Genomic DNA, 21,930 nt, shown 5'->3' on the forward strand with positions numbered 1-21,930 from the left:
CTGATACCATGTCTCCCTTCGGACTTCTTTTCTGTAGACTGAACTTTCCAGTTCCTTCAGGCTGTCTTCACTGGGCATATCCTTAAGTATCATCTCCTCCTATAAAAAGATGCTGAAATTCAAGGGAATTATATCCATAGCTTTCTCTTTTTCCCACTGAAGTATTTATTTTCTCAAAGGTCACTTGACCTACTTTTGACAAAGTCATGCTGACTTTTAGCAATCACAGTATTGTCTTCAAAAGACTTTACAAGTGACCCGTTCCATTATCTGCTCCAACATCTTTCCAGGTATTAATATTAGGCTCACTGACTGAGAACTACTGGGATGCTTTCCCCCCACCTTTTTTTTGAAGAAGAGAACTATTTGTTCTCAAGTCTTCTAACATTTCCCCAGAAATTCAGGTTTACTAAAAGGAAATTTGGTTCTTGAACTAGAGGTAATTTCTCCAAGGATTTAATTTGGGCATATCCTAGGGATAATGGAGTAATTTACAATTGCTTGTTTGTGTGTCAAGTATCCACTTTGGGACAGCTGCTACCATGACATTTGGGTAAAATAACAGTCTACTTTTGTGGGGTTAATAACATTATTCAAACCTGAGAAAAGTGATAATTGGATAAAACAGTTAAAGAACTACTGCAAATAGTTTCTTCCATGTTGTAAGATGTACTTCATCAGGGCATGGGACCTGCAGGCATTCATGTTAACTAGATCATTTTCCAGGTCTTAACTGACCTGTGTATATTCCATCCCCCCACCCTTTGAATATAAAGACAGAGGCAAATAAGAGTTCCTCTTTATTCTTTTTGTGATTTGTTAAGATTTCTCCATTTGGAGCAAATAATAAAGCCACAATTTCTTTTGTCTTCCTTTTGTTACTACTGTTTGAAGAAACACTTCTTCAATTGCAAATTGCTCCATTATCCCCAGGATATGTCCAAATTAAATCCTTGGAGTAATTACCTCCAGTTCAAGAACCACTGTGTTAGGGCTTTTGGATTTTGCCTGGCTTTTTAGCTTTATTTCATTTTGTGCTTTTGCTTTCCTAAACTCATTTCTACATTCTGAGGTGAATCTTTCCAGACTGCCTTAGTCACTAGCCATTCCATTTCCAATTTCTATTTCCCCAAAGTATCCTTTTTAGTCTTAACTCCCTTGTGAGCTGACTTTTCTTCCTCATTAGTATTGAGACTGTACTGCCCTTAATTCCCTTTTCAAAAGATCCCAGCCACTTTTGCTTCAAGCTTTTCTTCTCAGACAGTGATGATTATACTTACTGTCACAACATGGCCTTGTCAAATAAAATTGAATAATTAGTTATTCCTGTGCACATGGTTTTACTGACTTTGCAATTTTATGAGAATGAAGATGGCATTGTATGACAGAGGGAAGTAATTTGCTTGAACAGTAAAATACTTGTGGACTTCACTTTATATTGGATTTATGCAGCAGTTGCTATGCTGGAACAGCATAGCCCAAGGAAACTTCAGAAGCACCATTCTAATTACAGCTGTTGATTTTCACTATATTTCATTTGTTTTCTTCATTTTTCCTTTAGTCTTCTCTGCCATTCTCTTCAGCAGAACCATAACTGGCAGGAGATATCCTCCTGGATTAGCAGCTCCTGCTTGAAAAGCAGGTGGCAGCCATGACTAGAAGGGCCTTTGCTCAGGGTCACCTTGTGACCAGCTGCACCTGTTTCTGGATTAGGATACCTTACTCATGGTAAACTCATGGAATACATTACTGTAATATGCTGTGTGTGGGGCTTTCCCTTGCAATTGAATTTGCAATTGAATTTACAATTTGCTTGCAATTTACAAGCTTCAACTCATTCAGAATGCAATGACACAGATACTTTTGAACATTCCATTGTTCCATGAGCTGCCCAAGCTCCCACTGGCTCCCACATACAATTCAGAGGTTGGCCATTATCTATAAAGCCCTCCATGGCACAGAGCAGGCTATTCTTGGGACTACCTGTCTCTGCTTACCACATCAGATCTGGTAGGGTTGGCATGTTGTAGAATGTAGATCCCGTCAGTGCTGCCTTGTGGGATTTAGGAGGTGTGCCTTATTTATTGATGTAACTGCTCTGTAGGACTGCTCTCTCCTGGAAATCTGAATGATGCAGACCCGGTATATCTTTCATGTGGCAATTACAGACTTGGATATTCTTTAGTGAGTGAACCCTGTTGGTTTTTTGGATTTGATCTTTTTTTCACCATATCCTTGGTGAGATGGGCAGCTTTAGTCAGTGAATCCATTAAAATCTTCTCTAATGATACCTCCAAAGATTTCTCTGATGGAAGAGGGAAATGGTTTTGATCTTCAACTGCATAACAACCTTCCCCCATCATTCTCCTAGAAGTTGTTGGCCATGTATACTTCTCAGAGCTGCTGGAGGTCTTGTTGCTACTCTTTTGGAGAACTGGATAGTTCAGAGCCAGAGAATACCAAAACTGAATGTGCTAATTGCCCAATCCTCCTATTTTTATTTATTTATTTGTATCCCACATTTATTATTTTCACAAATGACCCAAGGTGGTGAACATATCCAACATACCTTTCTCTTCCTATTTGCCCACAACAACAACCTTGTGTGGTGGGTTGGGCTGAGAGAGTGACTGGCCCAAAGTCACTTATTGATGGAATATCAGGATTCAAACTGTTAATGTAGTTATGCAGATAATTTGTTTCTTTTCTCATTCAATTTGTATAGCCCACCCATCTCATAAATGGAAGTTAAAACTACAAAATAATACAAAAAATAGCTAGACATAACAAAAAGCCATTTGAAACAATAAAACTATTTTTAAAAAATCCATAATCAGTGAAAGACGGTCCATTTCACTAACAATGCAGTCACTTTGCAGGCTCCACACTATTGCTAACAGATCTCCAGGTCAGATGGCAATGCCATTTATTCAGGCTCTTCTGGAAGGCCAACAATGTTTGTCTGATATTAGGGTGAATGCTATTCCAGGATAGGTGCCTCAGCAAAGAAGGCTCTCTCCTCCCCCCCCCCCCCAGGTTCCATCAAATGACATTCTTTTGTGGACAGAACCTGCAACATGCCCTTTCTGCTAGACCCAATGGGATGGGTAGATGTGGCTTCCATGCCATAATAATAATAATAATAATAATAATAATAATAATAATAATAATAATAATAATAATAATAATAATAATAATAATAAGAAGAAGAAGAAGAAGAAGAAGAAGAAGAAGAAGAAGAAGAAGAAGAAGAAGAAGAAGAAGAAGAAGAAGTTGAAGTAGAAGAAGAAGAAGAAGTTGTTGGAAGGTACCTTGGAGGTCATTTAGTCCAACCCCCTGCTCAGGCAGGAAACCCTATACCAGTTCAGGCAAATAGCTGTCCAGTCTCTTCTTAAAAACTTCCAGTGTTGGAGCATTCACCACTTCTGGAGGCAAGTTGTTCCACTGGTTAATTGTTCTAACTGTCAGGAAGTTTCTCCTTAGTTCTAGGTTGCTTCTCTCCTTGACTAGTGTCCATCCGTTGCTTCTTGTCCTGCTTTCAGGTGCTTTGGAGAATAGCTTGACTCCCTCTTCTTTGTGGCAGCCCCTGAGATATTGGAACACTGCTATCATGTCACCCCTCACCCTTCTCTTAATTAAACTACAAATACCCAATTCCAGCAACCATTCCCTATATGTTTTAGCCTCCAGACCCCCAATCATCTTTGTTGCTCTTCTCTGTACCCTTTCTAGAGTCTCGACATCGTTTTTACATCGTGGTGACCAAAACTGGATGCAGTATTCCAGGTGTGGCCTTACCAAAGCATTGTAAAGTGGTATTAGTACTTCACTTGATCTTGATTCTATCCCTCTGTTAATGCAGCCTAGCACTGTGTTGGCTTTTTTGGCAGCTGCAGCACACTGCTGGCTCATATTGAATTGATTGTCTACTAGGACTCCAAGATCCCTCTCACAGTTACTACTATTGAGCAAGGTACCACCTATATTATACCTGTGCATTTGATTTTTCCTGCCTAAATGTAGAACCTTACTTTTTCACCATTGAATTTCATTTTGTTAGATAGCGCCCAGTGTTCGAGTCTGTCCAGATCCTCCTGTATCTTAAGCCTATCTTCTGGAGTATTGGCTATTCCTGCCAGCTTGGTGTCATCTGCAAATTTGATGAGTTCCCCATCTATCCCCTCATCCAAATCGTTAATGAAGATGTTGAAGAGCACTGGGCCCAGAACAGAGCCCTGGGGCACCCCACTACACACTTTCTTCCATGTAGATGCAGTTCCATTGAGGACCACACGCTGAGTACAGCCTATCAGCCAGCTACGAATCCATCTGGTGGTGATGCTATCTAACCCACATTTTTCTATCTTATCAAGTAGTAGGTTATGATCTACTTTATCAAATGCTTTACTGAAGTCCAAGTAAATTATATCTACAGCATTCCTCTGGTCCACTAATTTTGTCACTTGGTCAAAGAATGCAGTAAGATTTGGCTGGCATGATCTGTTTTTGACAAACCCATGTTGACTTTTAGTGATGACTTTGTTTGCATCAAGGTGTTCGCTGATTTGTTGCTTGATTATCTTTTCCAGAATCTTCCCAGGTATTGAGGTCAGGCTGATAGGTCTGTAGTTTTCTGGATCTATTTTTTTCCCTTTTTTGAAGATGGGAACTACATCATCTCTTTTCCAGTCCTCTGGTAGTTTCCCAGTGCTCCAGGATCTTTGAAAGATATAGTTCAGTGGTTCTGAGATCACGTCTGCCAGTTCCTTGAGAACTTTGGGGTGTAATCCATCTGGTCCTGGTGATTTGAACTTGTCTAGGCTGGACAGGTGTTCACTTACCATTTTCTTGCCTATCTTAACTTGCGTTTCTATTCTGTTTTTTATGGCACTGGTTTTGGTAGGTTGGACTGTTTTTTCCCTTTGTGTAAAGACAGATGCAAAAAATGAGTTAAATAGCTCTGCTTTCTCCCTATTGTTTGTCACCTTCTTGCCACTTTCCCCCACTAATGGACCAATCATTTCCTTAATTTTTTTCTTGTTTTTTATATGTTGAAAGAAGCTTTTTTGTTATTTCTGACTTTGGTCGCAAGCCTTAGTTCATTTTGAGCCTTAGCTTTCCTCACTTCATCTTTGCAGGCACGGGCTATTTGCTGATATTCTGACTTAGTTATGTGCCCCTCTTTCTACTTCTTATACTTTTCCTTTTTATCTTTCAGTTTATCAGAGAGTTCTTTATGCAGCCATGCTGGTTTCTTTTGAGAGCTTTTTATTTTTCTTCTTTGTTGGTATTGTACTAGACTGGGCCTTTATTATGTTACTTTTCAAAATTTTCCAAGCTTCTTAAGTTGTTTTCCCCTTTAGGATTCTCATCCATGGAATTCTTCCCAAGGTCTCTCTAAGTTTATTGAAATTAGCTCTATTAAAGTCCAAGACTCTAGTTTGACTGTGTTCTATTGCTTGTGCTTCCAGAATGTTGAATTCCAATATTGCATGATCACTTCCCCCCAAGGTTCCTGTAGCTTCGACATTTTCTATCATTTCATCTCTTTTTTTGAGAATTAAATCCAATATGGCTAATCCCCTAGTTCCCTGCTCTACTTTTTGCGAGAGAAAGTTGTCTGCTAGGTTTGTCAGGAATCTGTTTGATCTTCCACTTAGTGCAGAGTTTGTCTCCCAGTTGATATCAGGGTAATTAAAGTCCCCCATTACTATTGTGATGTGCTTCTTACATACCTTAGTTAGCTGACTAGCAAAAAGTTCATCTATTTCCTCTGCTTGGTTGGGCGGCCTATAGTATACATCTATGGCAATGTCATTTTTTCCCCTTTTATATTGACCCAAATGCATTCAAGTTTACAGTTTTCATCATTGTTGTGCTCTATTTCTGTAGAGATAAAGTTATTTCTTATATAGAGAGCAACTCTACCTCCTCTTTTGTTTAGTCTGTTTCTTTTAAATAGTTTAAATCCCTCTAGCTGTGTGTTCCATTTGTAGGTTTCGTCCCACCATGTTTCCGTAATGGCAACAATATCATATCCGCCCTCATTTACCTGAATTTCTAGTTCACCCTGTTTACTGTTCATACTCTGTGCATTAGTGTATAGGCATTTGAGTCCTTTATGACTGACCCTGTGTTTACTTGCTGCATAACTTGTGTGGTGCCTGGCTATTTTCTTAGATTGCCGGGGACAGTGATGTTCTGTATCAATTAACTCACTGTCCCCGTTGTTTAGTTTAAATGTTCCTCCAGAAAAGCTGTGAATTTACATGTAGGACTTAAATTGTAGAATCTTAAATTGAACCCAGAAGCAAACAGGTAAACAGTGAAGCTTGTGGAACAGAGCTCTAACATCTTTTTATCTAGGTACTGTACACACATTAACATTTCATACCAGCTGAAGCTTCTAGATGCTCTTCAAAGGCAGCCCCATATAATACCCCTTTTGAAGACTCTGGTGACTCCAGAAAACCCCAGAGAAGGACATAGGATTTCTGGGTGGGCTGTGGATTCACTAAAAAAGTCTCAAACTTGTTACCACATCTCCTAAAAAGACCAGGAAGCAAATTTTGGAATGCCTCATTCTGAGTGAAACCTTAGAGGGAAATGAGGAAAGAGAAGAAAGAAATAGATTTCCTTCCTTCCCTCCTCCTTCCCTCCCTCCCTGCCATGAAAATCTTTGGAGAATCATGTGCTGAACCCTGTTTCAGAAGGTGAGGAAGGTGGCAAAGCCAAGTCATCAGGACAGCCCTGCCCGCCTCGGACAAATAAAGTTGATTGGAACATCTCCCTTTAAAATACAAAGTGAATTTATAAGGAGTCAACCAGCTGATTTCAAAAAAGCAAACTTCCAAAATTATACTGCAAGATTCTATTCCTGAAAGACTTGGATCCACCCATTTCTATGAACCTTCTGCTGAACATGCATGTGGCAGAGATTTTCCTTTGACTAGCAATATCTCTGCTTCCAATGTCTCCCCTTCCTGAAGCTTTTAAAAGGGGTAGTGGTTCCTGAAACTTTTAGTAGAATGTTCCCTGGGACTGACAAGGAGCTGTTCCTATCTGGCCACCATATTCTGTGCCTCCCCTCAGGTAAGACTTGTTTAAGAACCCTCAGTGGATGTCCTTGTGATAGCATTTGTTTCAGCAGTCATCATAAACAAAGATTGTGCACCAGCCATATGTGAATGGGTGGCCATAGAAATTTAATAAACAAATAAATAATAAACAAACAAACAAATAAATAATGGACTGGAAAATTGATATGATGTGACACAGAGTTCCTGCAGTGCAGAGCACATGAGGCAACAATTTTAGCATGAGGATTTCCTTGGTTACTTCAGTATATGTCACAGGTTCCAGCCTTTGGATTAACCAGCTATTTCTACTCATTCAGCCAGAACATAAAGGCATATGAGCAAACTAGTCAAGGCAGTCACCTTTATAAAGAGATATTAATTATTATATTTTTATAAAACCCTTTTTTCAACTATTAGGTATTGTGGCTTGAAGAATTGAGAAGCCCCTTATTTAGACAAGGGCATTCTCACCTCAACACTAAAGTCTTTTGCTAGGCTGGGTGAGGGAGGTGGCAATAATGGCAGGTGTTATCTGCAGAATCCATCTCATTAGGAGGAATCTTACAGATAAGTAGGGGTCCTGTTTGTTCTCTGGTCTTCTTCTGCCATAGTGTGAAAACAAGAATGGGTCAAAATCTTAAATACAGCTATGTTTAGATGAACAGATAATAGTGATTGCTCTGGGTTTTATAACCATCTAATTCTTTTGTGTTATTTTTTATTTGGAAATATTTTTTCAAATGAGAGATGTTTTCAGAATTGGATTATACAGGTGTTTTTGTTGCAGTCTAAACTTCCTTTTATTTGTGATAATGGGATGTCTTTGAAATAAATACCAACAAAATTGTATTGTATTCAAATGAACTTATATTGAAATAACTAGATATAGTAGAATTAGTCTTAGATATTTTTTTATTAAAATTTGCCTTAATTTTGCTCTTGGATTATGACACAGCTGACGACACTGGCCATGAGAACTGCAAGAAAATCAGAGCCCTCAAGGAATTTAATTTTCAGTAGAATAAAAGAAGCTCTTATTGCATAATTCTGATTTTATCTCTGTATTTGAATTTTTGTCATTGTTCCAGATACATTAATATTGTTTCTTTTTCTGTGTTTGTTTGGTTTCCAAGCTGTTGAAATTTCCTGAGACCAGTTTTCAGGCACATGGTTTATTTTGGCTGTCCTAAAAGTTAAGCTAGTTACGGGAAGGAAAGGAATGACATTAAAGCTAGGATGCCAAGCTGACCATCAGGATACAATATGCTTCGTCAGCTAGCTTTTTCTTTCTTTTACTGAGATTAAAGAGCAGAAGCTGTTCCCAAATGTATCCTCCAGTGCGAAATGAGCAATAGCTGCTGGGTAGAACCAAGCCTATTGGAAAAATCTCTTAGGCATGCCTGTCCTCAGGATACTGATCTATTCCCTCCTACTCTCTGCGTTTTGGCTGTTCTTGCCTGTCAAGGGGAAATTGCTGGGGGAAGTGGCAGCCAGCCTGACATTCTCTGAAAGAAGCAAGATGACAAACGAGATACCATCCAAGACAATGAATTAGGCACAAAACATTGGGTTTTGCACTTATTCCAGCCCTTATTGAGTTTCAGTTAAAAAAAAAAGCACATTTTTTAAAAGGGCAATGCTTCAGAGCTGGAGAAATGTTTGTTTTTACTTTTGATGGCAACTATATTACAAAAGCTTTAGGCTGGCTTTTCTTGAGCAGTGTACTGGAGAGCTGTGAGACATCATAGTAAGTTAATGAAATGCAGGGAAGCTCAGTTTGAGTTGAATATCTCTCAAGAGTTGAGGCTTCCTACTGCCTCTCTGTGTGATTTACTACAATAGAACTGGGATTGTCTCTTTCCAGTCATCTGCCACTGGGACAAGTTGCAGCTGCATATACTGACTGCACAAATATTTTTCAGTTTGCATCAAATTGATATTTCCTCCTTGTTTTCACCCACATGCCTAATATTGTGCAGCTCATAGGTAATACCTTCTGCTGCTTAGTTACCTGAGCACAGAGAAGAACCTAAGAACATGAATATGAACCAATAAGTGCACATCCTCTATTTCTCAAACATACTTGTCAAGTTTACTACTTCCAATGCTCCATTAATTCATAGAGTACATAGAAACAAAAACTCCCAAGAGAAGCAGAAATAGTCATGCCTCCTCTTGTGAATTTGCCCTCATATTTCTGTGTCCCTTTGTGTGGTGACTTGCAAAGTAAATTGGCATATCCACTACATGGGCAATGCAGTCTACAGATTGCTACTGGGAGCTTCTCTTCATGGTGCTATCGGCATGGCTGATAAAGTGCCTTTTCTCTACAAAGCTTGTGAGTGTTCACATTTGCTGCTTTTGTATTATTTCATGTCATTTGAAATTATTTCTCAGTTTAACTAGGAAAAATGTGAGCTGATGAGAGGAACTAATAATTCTGTGAAAGCACAAGTGCAAAGTATCCTTCTCAGATCAGATTGAAATATCAATTATAAGACTATTTAGAAACATTTAGAGTTACTTCATCTGTCCATATCCTAATAACCACTCCAGTATACTTGTGAGGAATTGTGATCAAAATAGCCTAGAAACTGGCACATTGGGGCCATGAGATTGTTAATGAGGAATACATGAATTGTGCTGATTATCAGCTAATTACCAGGTAATTATCAGTGATGGGAGCAGGAATGACCTGCCAGCTTCCCCCATTCACTTTGTTTGTGGATGCCAACAGGGAAGGTTGCAAAGGTGGGAAGCTGTAACCATCCTAAGTGCAAATGGTTGCCAAGCACCCAAATCACATGACTCTGGGAGTACTGCAGCAGACAAAACTTTGAGACCTTCTCATAAGTATCACTCATTCAGGATTGTCGTAACTTTGGTCTTTGAATGAGGGCTTGTTGCTAGGTCTACCAGTATTGGGATCTATGAATGTATCACATTCAGTATTTTGCATTAGGCTGTTGGCCCATTCATCAATTTCTCAGAATGTCACTCTCTCCAGCTATACTGAACTAAAAAATATTCCCATAATCCTTAGCTAGCATCAGTCTCTTACTGGTTAGTAAGTATAGTACAGCAGTTAAAATTTAATATATCTGGAGAACAGCAAAGTAGACAAGGCTGGTATTAACATCAGAGAAAAAGGGTGAATTGCCCATTACTTTCTAACTGGTGATGAAAAGTCTTCATCACTGGGATTCTTTTAGCTGGAGCTTCTGAGGTTTAATTGCTCCCAAATCTAGAGAAATACTGCTGTACCTTAAGATTGAGGAAAAAAATAATTAACTTTCCAGAACATATAGTATACTCAGACATAATCTGAGTTTTCAAGTGTCAGCTCTAAAGAAATGAAAATGATTTCCTTGAGTGCTATTATGACTAAGCTGTTGCATAATTTTTTTCCTGTCAAAATTTCCCTCAGGGATATTTATCTGCTTCCAGTTTCCTGATCCCTTAAAATGGCTTCAAGTAACTTGATGGTAACAAGAATTAGATGTACTTATAATTTAATAAAGAATTGCCTTATATTGTTATTAATTTAGCCTGTCTGCTGTTGGGATGGAGGGAGGTATTTCTCAGCTTCTTCTAGTTATATTTTATGTCATTTATGCCTTAGTCAATTCCCAGTTGGATTAATGCAATGTACTCTACATGGTACTGCTCTTGAAGACCATCTGACTTTAGTTGGTCCAGAACAACAGCATCAGTAATTTTGGGCATGCATCATTAGATCTTGTAACACCCCACTAGCTCCCAATAGGCTTCTGGAAGCAATTCAGGGTGCTGGTTATGACTTTTAAAGCTTACTGGCGAGAGTGCCCTCTGTCTCCAATGGTATCTGCCTATCCCTTATGTTCAGTAGGGCTATGCTCTAGGTCTCTTCTCTGAAACAATGTCACCTTATTAGACCCAGGAGGTATGCCTTCTTGGTAGTTATCCTTGCCCTTTGGAATGACCCTCCCCCCACCTTCAGAATTATTTTAGTTCTATTTAATGACATGTCTGATTTTTCTCCTATATTTTGTTTAATTGTTTTGTACCCCCCCCCCCTCCACCACCACAAAGAATCATGTTGCTTGAATTAGACATCCATATATATTTTATAAATATATCGGAAAAACATATAAGGACATCCACAAAATGTCTGGTCACAATTGCCCAAGAAAAAAACTAAACATTTTTATATTGTATAACTTTTAGTATTATGCCAAATGGGCTTGCTATTTAGCAAATAAATTAATGTCTTCTTGAAGGCAAATAATTTGATAAATATTACTGCAGCAAGTATTGCTTAAATAATAATTATAATAAACATTATTATTACCTTAGCCTGGAGAGTACAAAGTCCTGTGTTGATAAAGTGATATGGTCTGCATCTGAAAGGAAATCATGCAGCCTTTTAATATATATTTTTAAAACCATATATTTTTTAAAAAATATCTTTCTTATTGCTTTAGTATCAGAATATAGAAGTACAATGATTAGTTATAGATAATCCTTTGGCACCAAACTTGTATTGATCATCATCGGCTGGACTTTAAAAATCATGAATCTTTCTCTACAGGTCATAAGAGTTACAGATCATCTCTCGATTGAGGTTTAAGTGGTCCTTCTGCTACCCAGATTTTGAACAACCATTGCAATTATTCTCCAATTAGGTATTTGGTCCACCATCAACTAGGTCTAAAGTTAATCAAACTATTCTTCTCTTGTTCCCCATAAAAAGATTATTATTTCATTATGTAAGAGATCCCTTTCCCTGTTTATATTTATACATACATACATACATACTGTACATACATACATTTATACATGTTTTTCTTTTTTAACACTGAAATTTAGCATGTACATTCCTATACTTGTAATTTTAGTTGTTTTGACAGTGCTTCAAGTGTATTTGTGTGAGAGTGTGTGAGACAGATGCGGGAAATGTCTGAGTGAAAGGCAGCTATGACACCAATTTTTGGAGACATTTACACAATATTATGATAGCTTACCTTTTTGCAAATCTCTTTGGAGCTCAATTCAAGTAGAATTTGAGCATATTTTCTGCTTTGTGGGGGTTTGACAGCAGCAGTAGTGAATAGTTGACATTTTGAGGGCAATGCTGTGGATGAAAAAGTTGTGACTCTTCCACCTGCCCCTTTTGTTTCCAACTCTCTTCTCCTGGGGTGCATGGCACAGTGTCTGGCTACATTGGTATAATAGTTTGCCACTGCCATCACCATCTTCCCAGGGTCAGGGGTGGGTGGAAGACAGCATGTGATTTGCAGCCTTAGAATTTATTCAGCCATAAACTGGGCATAATAGAGATAACAAAAGTAAAATCAACTCTGTAACATATATCTGGCCCCAATAGCTTTGAGATACGTGGCTAGAGAACATCAGCCTTATCTTGTGATTTAAAATGGGCTTTATTAAAAATAAGAAAAACTTTGTTTTAACTTGCATAATAAAATGCCTAAGCAATTACTACTTTTTTTTAAATCCCATTTATATCCCGCCCTTCTCTGAAGACTCAGGGCGGCTTACAATTTAAAGCACAAATCAATGTGCTTAGCAATAGCCTTCATTCTATGTATATGCCTGCTTATTAGGGCTTTCGCCCCCCTCCCAAGCGGCATTATTACAAAGTCAGCTTATTGCCCCCAACAATCTGGGTCCTCATTTTACCTACCTCAGAAGGATGGAAGGCTGAGTCAACCTTGAGCCTGGTGGGATGCGAACCTGCACTAATTGCCGGCAGCTGGTGTTACTTAAGGAGGCATTAGCCCACTGCTCCACTTAGGCAAACTCTTGTAAAATAGGGACAGAGCTAATGGGCAGTATTATGTCGTGGGCTCTGATGAGCAGGAATGAAGACACACAGTTGAAGACACACACCTTGGAGTTCCAGTAACTTTGCGGTCTACCAGCTTACCTGGTGGGCTGGGTAGACCCATGTCTCCTTGTACTCCGTTGTCCAGGGGAATTGAAATGCTCTGGCTGGCCTCTCCAGGTGGGCCCACCCCAGAGTCAGACTGTTTTTCAGAGTTGGCACAGCGGTCGCTGAGATTCCGCTGGTTCGCCTGGTCAAGGGTCCAATGTTGCACTTCTGAGCTGCCATGTTCCTCCTTGGAATCAAGTTCCACTGAGAAAGGAAAACCCTGGTGGTTCTGGTGTGGGCTGGCTTGGTTGCCAGCTTGAGGACTTCAGGAGGGACTTGTGCCATAGTCCTCACTTAGTGATCATTCTGGAAACCTCTTCCTAAGTTGGTCAATGTGTCTTCTGACCAGTCGCCCTCCCTCCAACCCCACTTTGTAAGATAGGGGTCCGGATGCTTTGGTCACCTGACCAGGAACCCACAAATTTCCAGGCCCATAATTTCTGGCCCAAACCCAATCACCTATTTGCAGCCCCCTCAGGGGTTTTGGTCTAGAGGCTTCGGATGCCACTCTGTCTGGATGCAACCTGTCCAGTTTAGTAATTAAGCGCCTTCCCCAACAAAGCTCAGCAGGACTTTTACCTGTAGCTGTACAGGGTATAGAATGTTGACAGAGCAAGAAATCTGCCAGTCTATGATGCCAGTCACCTGTGATAATGCACTTGAGTGCCTCCTTTGTTGTCCTCACCATGCGTTCAGCTTGTCCATTCGAAGAGGGATGAAATGGTGCAGACGTTGCATGTCTGATGAGGTTAGCTCTAACAAAAGCCTGAAACTCAGCAGCAGTGAATTGAGCCTCATTATTAGAAACCAAAACATCAGGCAACCCATGTGTTGCAAAGAGTTTTCTCAGCACCTGGATGGTCCTAACAGTAGTCATATTAGGGACTGGAACCACTTCCAGCCATTTTGAATGGCTATCCACTACTACCATAAAAAGCTGTCCTTGAAAAGGCCCAGCGTAGTCAATATGAACCCTGGACCAGGGAGTATATGTTTCCTCCCACCTATGAACTGGGGCCTGAGGCATTTCAGGCCTAGACCTCTGGCAGATATAGCACCCATGAACTTGATCCTCTACAGCCTTATCCAGGCCAGGCCACCAAAGGTAGCTTCTAGCTAAGGCTTTCAACCATACAATGCCTGGATGGCCTTCATGTAAGGATTGTAAAACTCTGTCCCTCAATGATGTAGGGATAATGATGTTGCCCCATAATATGCAGCCCTTGTGTGCAGACAGCTCATGTCTCCTGACAAAATAACTTTGGAAATCAGGACGTGGACTTTTTTCCAACCAGCCTGTGTATACCCATGACAGTACTCTGCTCAGAATTTTATCTGTGGCAGTTTCAGCAGCAATATCCCCAGCGTGGAGGGGAAACTCAGGCAAGTCCTGAATGGATAATATTTTAGCAGCAGGAGCTGGATCAGGATGCATTAGTGGCAGTGGTAGTCTGCTGAGGCCATCTACATGGCCCATTTCCTTCCCAGGTTTTTGAATTAACTTAAATTTGTATGCAGACAAAAATATAGACCATCTCAGCATTCTTGGAGATAGTATGTGGGGAGTTTGCTTATCTGTTGTGAATAGCCCCAAAAGGGGTTTGTGGTCAGTGTAGACAGTGAAATCCCTGCCATATAAATAATCATGAAATTTCTTGACTCCAGCCACTATAGCTAAAGCTTCCTTATCAATTTGTGCATAATTATGCTCAGCAGCAGATAAGGTTCTAGAATACAATGCAATAGGAACTTGTTTCCCATTCTTCTCTATGTGGCTTAAGACTGCCCCCACCCCATAGGGAGATGTATCACATGCAAGAGGTTTAGACTCAATGTAATGAGTGACAATGTAATTAGGCTTGACCCTAATTGGTACAATGTTAGGATCTTAATTTAAAAGAAATTGGTGGCCCAGTATACATTCCCAGTTTTGACTCGAAAACATCCGCGTATTCCTCACAAACAGCTATGAGGTCTGCTGTCTGTGTCCAGTTAATGCCTGTTATTTGAATGCCCAAAGCCTCAAACCAATCAAGTCCAATAAGACTTGTTCTTTGGCCCTCTACTACTATGACATCCAGGTGCCCCAAAAACCCTTTAAATTTTACCAATAAGGTGGCTTCACCCTTAATTTTAATGTGAGCATTTTGAAAATCTGTTAAAATAATATCTGAGGGCCTTAGTTTAGCCCACTGGTTGCTGCGTCTGCACACAAAGTTGAATGTGTCATGCGAGATGATCGAGACCGCCGAGCTGGAGTCCAATTCCATTTTACATGGAACTCCTTGTAGCTCTACCAAGAGCTTGAGTTTAGGCTTAAGGGGGAAACAAGCAAATGCTTCTCCGGCTCCTGAAGAACCCCACACTAACTGGACCCTGGGCCCCAGTACCTCTCCCTAGTCAGTTCCTCCGACTGGTGCTTGGGTGGCCTGTCTCTCTGGCGGGCTCTGCACACCACCACGATGTGACCAGTCCTTCCGCAAGCTCTACACATGGCCGAACAGAATCTGCAATTGGCGCAGGAGTGGTTGCCTCTGCACCCCTTACATCTAGGTAAGAGAACTGACTTGTAATCGTTCTCTCTTTGTTGGTTGCCGTGGTCTCTGGAGCTTGTTTATTTCAGGTTCTTCATCCTCTGACAATTCTCTGCTGCATTTGGCTACCTCAAGGTGGATGGAATCTTCTATTTTTGAAGATTTGGTGGGCTGCACTGTTTGTGCAGCTCCTCCGGCTGCTTCATCAGCCATGACCTCGTCCTGTGCTTCGCCGAATGTGAGATTTGGTCTGGCAAACAATCTCTGCTGCAGGGTTCTGTCTCTCAGACCACAGACGAGTTGTTCTCTCAGACGTTCCTCTAAGTTCAAAAACTTGCAGAGGCGTGCGGCCTGCCTTAGGCCCACGATAAACTCTGATGCTGTCTCACTAGGAAGCTGCACTCGTTGGTCAAATTTAAAACGCCATGCCATCTCCGACATTTTTGGCTGAAAATGCCCGGTCAGCTTCTTCTTAAGGTCAGCAAACGATACTGCTTCAATGGGTGTTGGCACGAAGAGATTTTCCACTAGATCGAAAGTTGTTGGCCCACACATGCACAGCAACGTTGCAGCTTTTAGGCCTTCCTCTGCAATCTGGTTTGCTCATAGATAGTTCTCCACTTGTGAGAGGTAAGACGGCCAATCTTCTGGATGTTTAATGTCAAACTCTCTGAGTTTGCCAACCTTTAGCATTTTTTCCTCGATTCCTGCGTTGTTGGATCCTGCTTCTTAGGCTGAGGGAATGCATCCTTCGAGCATGCGGCCGCTAATGTAGCTTTACTAGCCAGCCTGGGGGGGGGGAAGATGCCTCTTCCCACCAGTGAGTAATGCCGACCCCTCGTGACTTCAGCCCTTAGGCGATGAAGCAGGATCCCATCCTTGTCGCCACTATTATGTAATGGGCTCTGATTAACAGGAATGAAGACACACAGTTGAGTACAGAGAAACTCATTCTTTTATGAGAACCTGGGTGCACCTTGCCACAATATATAGCCAGACCTTCTGGCAGCAACCAGTCAGATTGAACCTATGCTTGCCACCCAAAGCTGACCAATTGCAGGACCAGAGACCATTAGTTCTCCAGCAACGCACGTGGTGATGTACCAAAAGCCCAGTACATAACAGGCAGGAGCTAGATTCAGACAGTTTTAAGATGTTCCAAAACTTGCAAGAATTGAACTTGCACAAAAGCAAACTGTCCATACAAAAAACGGGGGCAAATTTCTGAACCCTTTTGAATATTCATTATTTCTGCATAAATATGAACTAAAATGTGATCTGTTCTCCACACATGTCCTAAAATTAGATAAAGAAGCCAATTAAACTAGTGAGTCAAAATATTACATTTGTTCATTCATCCATTGTGGAAAATTATCCCCCCTCCCTTGGCCTGAAAAAAAAGTTCATTCTGACTTAAGACAATCCTTAACTAAGATTGTTTGCTCCTTCCCCTCCCCCAAAACTGTTTCTCCTCAGTGTTTTAATTAAATGGCAGGGTAGAGAATCTGTTTGATAATATCACAAGCATCTCTGAAGAATCTGATCTGATTTGATTTGGTTGTGACTAGCCAAGCTATTATTATCTTCCTTGCAGTAAGGATATTTTTAGCATTTTACCAAAGCAAATGGCTGGATTAGGTTGCCCCAGCAACTGCAGTTTCACCTTGGAACTCCTTTAAACACTGCAGGAAGCATTTTGAACTTTACTTTCAGAGGGATTTGTGTAAAACAAGTAAAATCATTGGAAAATGGAGATTGTAATCAGACATTTTAATGTACAGTGTGTAGGTTACTGGATCTGAGACTTTTTCGTAAACCCAATTCCCTTTCACTGATAATGATGGATACCATATCTTATATTAATACAATGTGCTCCTGTTGTGTTGGTGAAAATAAAACACTGGGTCTCAATTTCATGGAGTTAGCTGTGCTTAAATCTTGTTAAAATTAATAAAGCATATTAAATTGAACTTGTTTGCAGTAGGATTTAAACGTGCTATAATTTGTATTGGACTGAAGTTAGAAATTTTGGTTCCTAAGACTAATGAAGGCTTGTTGTTATCTGTAGAGCTTATAGAATATGGTCTTGATGAACAGTGGGAAGATCTGTTACCAAGGAAACAATCAGATAAATGTAGTTTGAGCCCATATCAAGAAAGAGATTTATATAAATGACCCCTCCCCAATTTTCCTGGAGATAAAAGAAGGAGGAAAGGTAGCAGATTCAAACTTCAAGGTTCTGTTACTGTGCTACAACTGTTCTAATAAAAGTAGCTTTAGGCAGACACATCTGTTTCTTAAGCTGGTCTATCTGATAGGACTGACACTATTGTGATATGACAGAAATATATACTGTAAAAACTTCACCCAAATTCCATTTGTTGCACTAGGAACATCCACATTTATGAGGGCCTATGATACATGTTTTAGAATTGTGTGTGTGTGTATGTATGTATGTATATGTACATGTACATGTACATGTACATGTATATGGATTTTGAATTTGCCCAATGAGAATTAAAATAAAGAGGAAGGGTGGGTATGGGAATTGTTTTATTTGATTAGCTTGGCCTACTTTTTACTATTAAATAGCTTTTGATTTTTTTTTACTAAGGATCCCATTAGGATGCCATCAGAGGCAGATGGGAATGTCTGTTCTCCGAGCCATCCAGCTAGCTTCAATGAACAGGCCTCCTTATCTTCTCAGCAGCCTGAAGCGATGGTTAATGCCCTCAAGGTAACATGCCTTGCTGTGCTTGGCACATATGCCAAATCTCCAACTTGTATGTTCTGTAACCATCCATAATCCATTGTTTTCAAAGCATCAGCATATTTCATAGGAAAACTTTGTTGTTGTTGTTGTTAGTTGCGAAGTCGTGTCCGACCCATCGCAACCCTATGGACAATGTTCCTCCAGGCCTTCCTGTCCTGGGAAAACTTAATATACCCTAAATGCTAGTTCTCATCTCTTACATGTTATTCACAAATCATTATTTATTATCTGTCTTGATTTGGGTTGTGAACTAGTGTGTGCTGTCTTCCATGCTTGAAAGGTTTGCATTAGTGAGCTACAAAGAGTCTTTCTTGTCTTTTCATCTAGACATCATATGGATAGGGGTTTTTTTTCTCACATCCTGAAAATCACATTTACAGAGGAAAAACATGGAAAGTCATATCAGTTAGTCTGTCTAGTCCAGCCTCTTCAGTCTGCTTTATGTTGAACTATAAGTTCCAAAATCTGGTAACTGAAACCATCAAGGATGATTTAGTCTATACAAGATGATCTAGTCTAACATTCTATTTCCAACCAAGAATGGGTAACCATCTTTTAGGAAACCTTGTAAACAGGATGTCATGAAGGAAAAATATTTTTGTTGTATATTTCATAAGTTGAAACTAAAATATTGAATCTTACCACACAGTGATTTTAACCTATATTACTGCAGGATACACCCCTGGCCATTGGAAGACATAGAGTGCAAAGAAGTAGTGGGACATTGTAATCTACAAAACATCTGGCCTCTGGCCACCTTGTTTGTTTTTGCATCAAATGGAAGTAATTTTCCAGTGTATTGCCTTATATTTTGGATATTTTATTAGGAAAACTGTGTGCCATGATCCTGCCTCCATTTTACATTTCACAGCATATTTGTGAATGATACAGAATGAGAATGAAACAGGTGGAATATACAATGGCATGAAGAAGTAATTAAAGATGATGTGGAAATCAGAAGGATGGTGTGTAGAATTGAAACTGCTTCTGAACATGCAAGTCTCAGTTATCATGCTAATAATAGCCTACTGGTAAACCTGTCTACCATAGTGTTTTTAAAGTATTTTCAAAGAAAACTTAAAAGTCAGTGCATACTTTAGGAAAGTAAAGCCTTGGCCAGAACCTTGGGTGAGAGTGACCACATCATATTGAAATTCAGTATAATGCAAATATAAGCAATAGAATATAATCCAACCAGTGCCTTAAACTTTAAAAGAGCTGATTTTAACAAACTCAGAAAGAGCCTAAGAAAAATTCCATGGATAAAAATCCTAAAGGGAAAAGCAACTCAAGAAGCATGAGAAACACTGAAAAATATGATCATAAAAGCCCAGTCCAACACAATACCACCGAAAAAGGTAAACAAGAAATCCAAGAAGAAACCAGTATGGTTGAACAAAGATCTCTCTGATAAACTGAAAGACAAAAAGGATAAGTTCAAAAAAATTAAAGAGGGACACATAACTAAGGCAGAATATCAGCAGATAGCCTGAATCTGGAAAGATAGAAGTCAGGAAAGCAAAGACTCAGAATGAACACAGACTTGCAACAAAAGTCAAAGATAATTAAAAAAAAGTTTCTTTCAACATATAAACAACAACAAGGAAGCAGTTGGTCCACTAAACACGGCAAGGAAGTAACAGGCAGTAGAGAGAAAGAAGAGCTGCTTAACTCATTCTTTGCATCAGTCTTCATGCAAAAGGAAACTATAGCTCAACCTACCAAAAACATAATTGTAAAAGACAGACTAGAAACAAAAATTAAAATAAGCAAGAAAATGGTAAGAGAACACCTGTCTGGCCTTGATTAATATAAATCACTAGGACCTGATGGATTACATCCCAGAGTTCTGACAGAGTTGGCAGTGTTATCTCAGAACCATTGTACCATATCTTTAAAAAATCCTGGGATACCAGGGAACTACCAGAAAATTGGAAAAGAGCTCATGTGGTGCCAATTTTCAAAAAAAGGGGGAAAAAGAGAGCCAGGAAACTATAGACCAATCAGCCTAACATCAATACCTATGAGCCTTGGTGGAGCAGTGGGCTAATGCCTCTTTAAATAACACCAGCTGCCGGCAATTAGTGCAGGTTCGCATCCCACCAGGCTCAAGGTTGACTCAGCCTTCCATCCTTCCGAGGTAGGTAAAATGAGGACCCAGATTGTTGGGGGCAATAAGCTGACTTTGTAAAAATGCCGCTGGGGGGCAAAAGCCCTAATAAGCAGGCATATACATAGAATGAAAGCTATTGCTAAGCACATTGATTTGTGCTTCTTAGATTGTAAGCCACCCTGAGTCTTCAGAGAAGGGCGGGATATAAATGGAATTAAAAAAAAAGAAGATACTGGAAAAAATAATATAATATAATATAATATAATAATATAATATAATATAATATAATATAATATAATATAATATAATATAATATAATATAATATAATATAATATAATATAATATAATATAATATAATATAATATAATATAATATAATATAATTAATAATATAATATAATATAATATAATAATATACAATAAAGAAACAGATTTGTGAACATCTGGGAACAAATAAAGTTATAACTAGTAGCCAGCACAGGTTTGCTAAAAATAGATCATGCCAAACCAATCATATTTTACTCTTTGACAAAGTGACTAAATTAGTAGACCAGGGAATACTTAGTATAATATAGTATAGTATACTTAGACTTCAGCAAGGCATTTGACAAAGTAGACCACAACCTACTTCTTGGTAAACTCGAAAAATGTGTGATAGACAGCATCACCACCAAATGGATTTGTAACTTGGTGACAAACCATACTCAACAAGCAGTTCTTAATGGTACTACATCTACATGGAGGGAAGTGTAAACAGTACCACAATGTTCCATCTTAGGCCTAGTAGTCTTCAGTACTCTTCAATATCTTCATAAATGACTTAGATAAGGGAATAGAAGGGGAAACATATCAAATTTGCAGATGACACTAAGCTGGCAGGAATAGGAAGACAACCTAGGATCCAAAAAGATCTTGACAGACTTGAACAATGGGCCCTATCCAACAAAATGATATTTAATGTAGAGAAAAGCAAGATTTTACACCTAGGCAGGAAAAACCAAAGGTACAAATACAAATTAGGCAAAACCTGGCTCAAAAACTATAACTGTGAGAGGGACCTTGGAGTTCTAGTGGATGATCACTTAAACATGAGCCAGCAGCCAAAAATGCTAATACAATCCTTAGTTGTATAAACAGAGGCATAGAATCAAAATCACGTGAAGTATTAATACCGCTTTATAAATCCTTAGTAAGATCACACCTGGAATACTGCATCCAGTTTTGGTCACCACATTACAAAAAAGATGCTGAGACTTTGGAAAAAGTACAAAGAAGTGCCTGGAGACAAAAACATATGAAGAACGGTTGCAGGAATTGGGTATGGCCAGTCTAGAGAAAAGCAGGACTAGGGGTGACATGATAACAATATTTGAGGGGCTGCCACCAAGAAGAGAGAGTCAACTTATTTTCCAAAGCACCAGAAGGGAAGACAAGACACCATAGATGGAAACTAATCAAGGAGAGAAGCAACCTGGAATTAAGGACAAACTTCCTAACAG

General features: G+C 39.4%; 1 protein-coding gene across 4 annotated transcripts in view; it reads left to right on the forward strand.

Moving 5' to 3' along the window:
• The window catches only part of CCDC85A (coiled-coil domain containing 85A), a 165,438-nt gene that overhangs the window by 122,924 nt on the left and 20,584 nt on the right, over positions 1 to 21,930 (forward strand). For 2 of the 4 annotated variants that reach the window (XM_083377845.1, XM_083377847.1), the window contains exon 4: positions 18,160 to 18,282. The exons of the other annotated variants lie outside the window; for them this stretch is intronic. In XM_083377845.1, coding sequence (XP_083233971.1) covers positions 18,160 to 18,282 — 123 coding nt within the window. The remainder of the gene's footprint in view (positions 1 to 18,159; positions 18,283 to 21,930) is intronic. 4 annotated transcript variants of the gene reach the window in all.

The sequence above is a fragment of the Vipera ursinii genome (genome assembly GCF_947247035.1).
Source record: "Vipera ursinii genome assembly, chromosome: 1".
Classification (NCBI taxonomy): Eukaryota; Metazoa; Chordata; class Lepidosauria; order Squamata; family Viperidae; genus Vipera; species Vipera ursinii.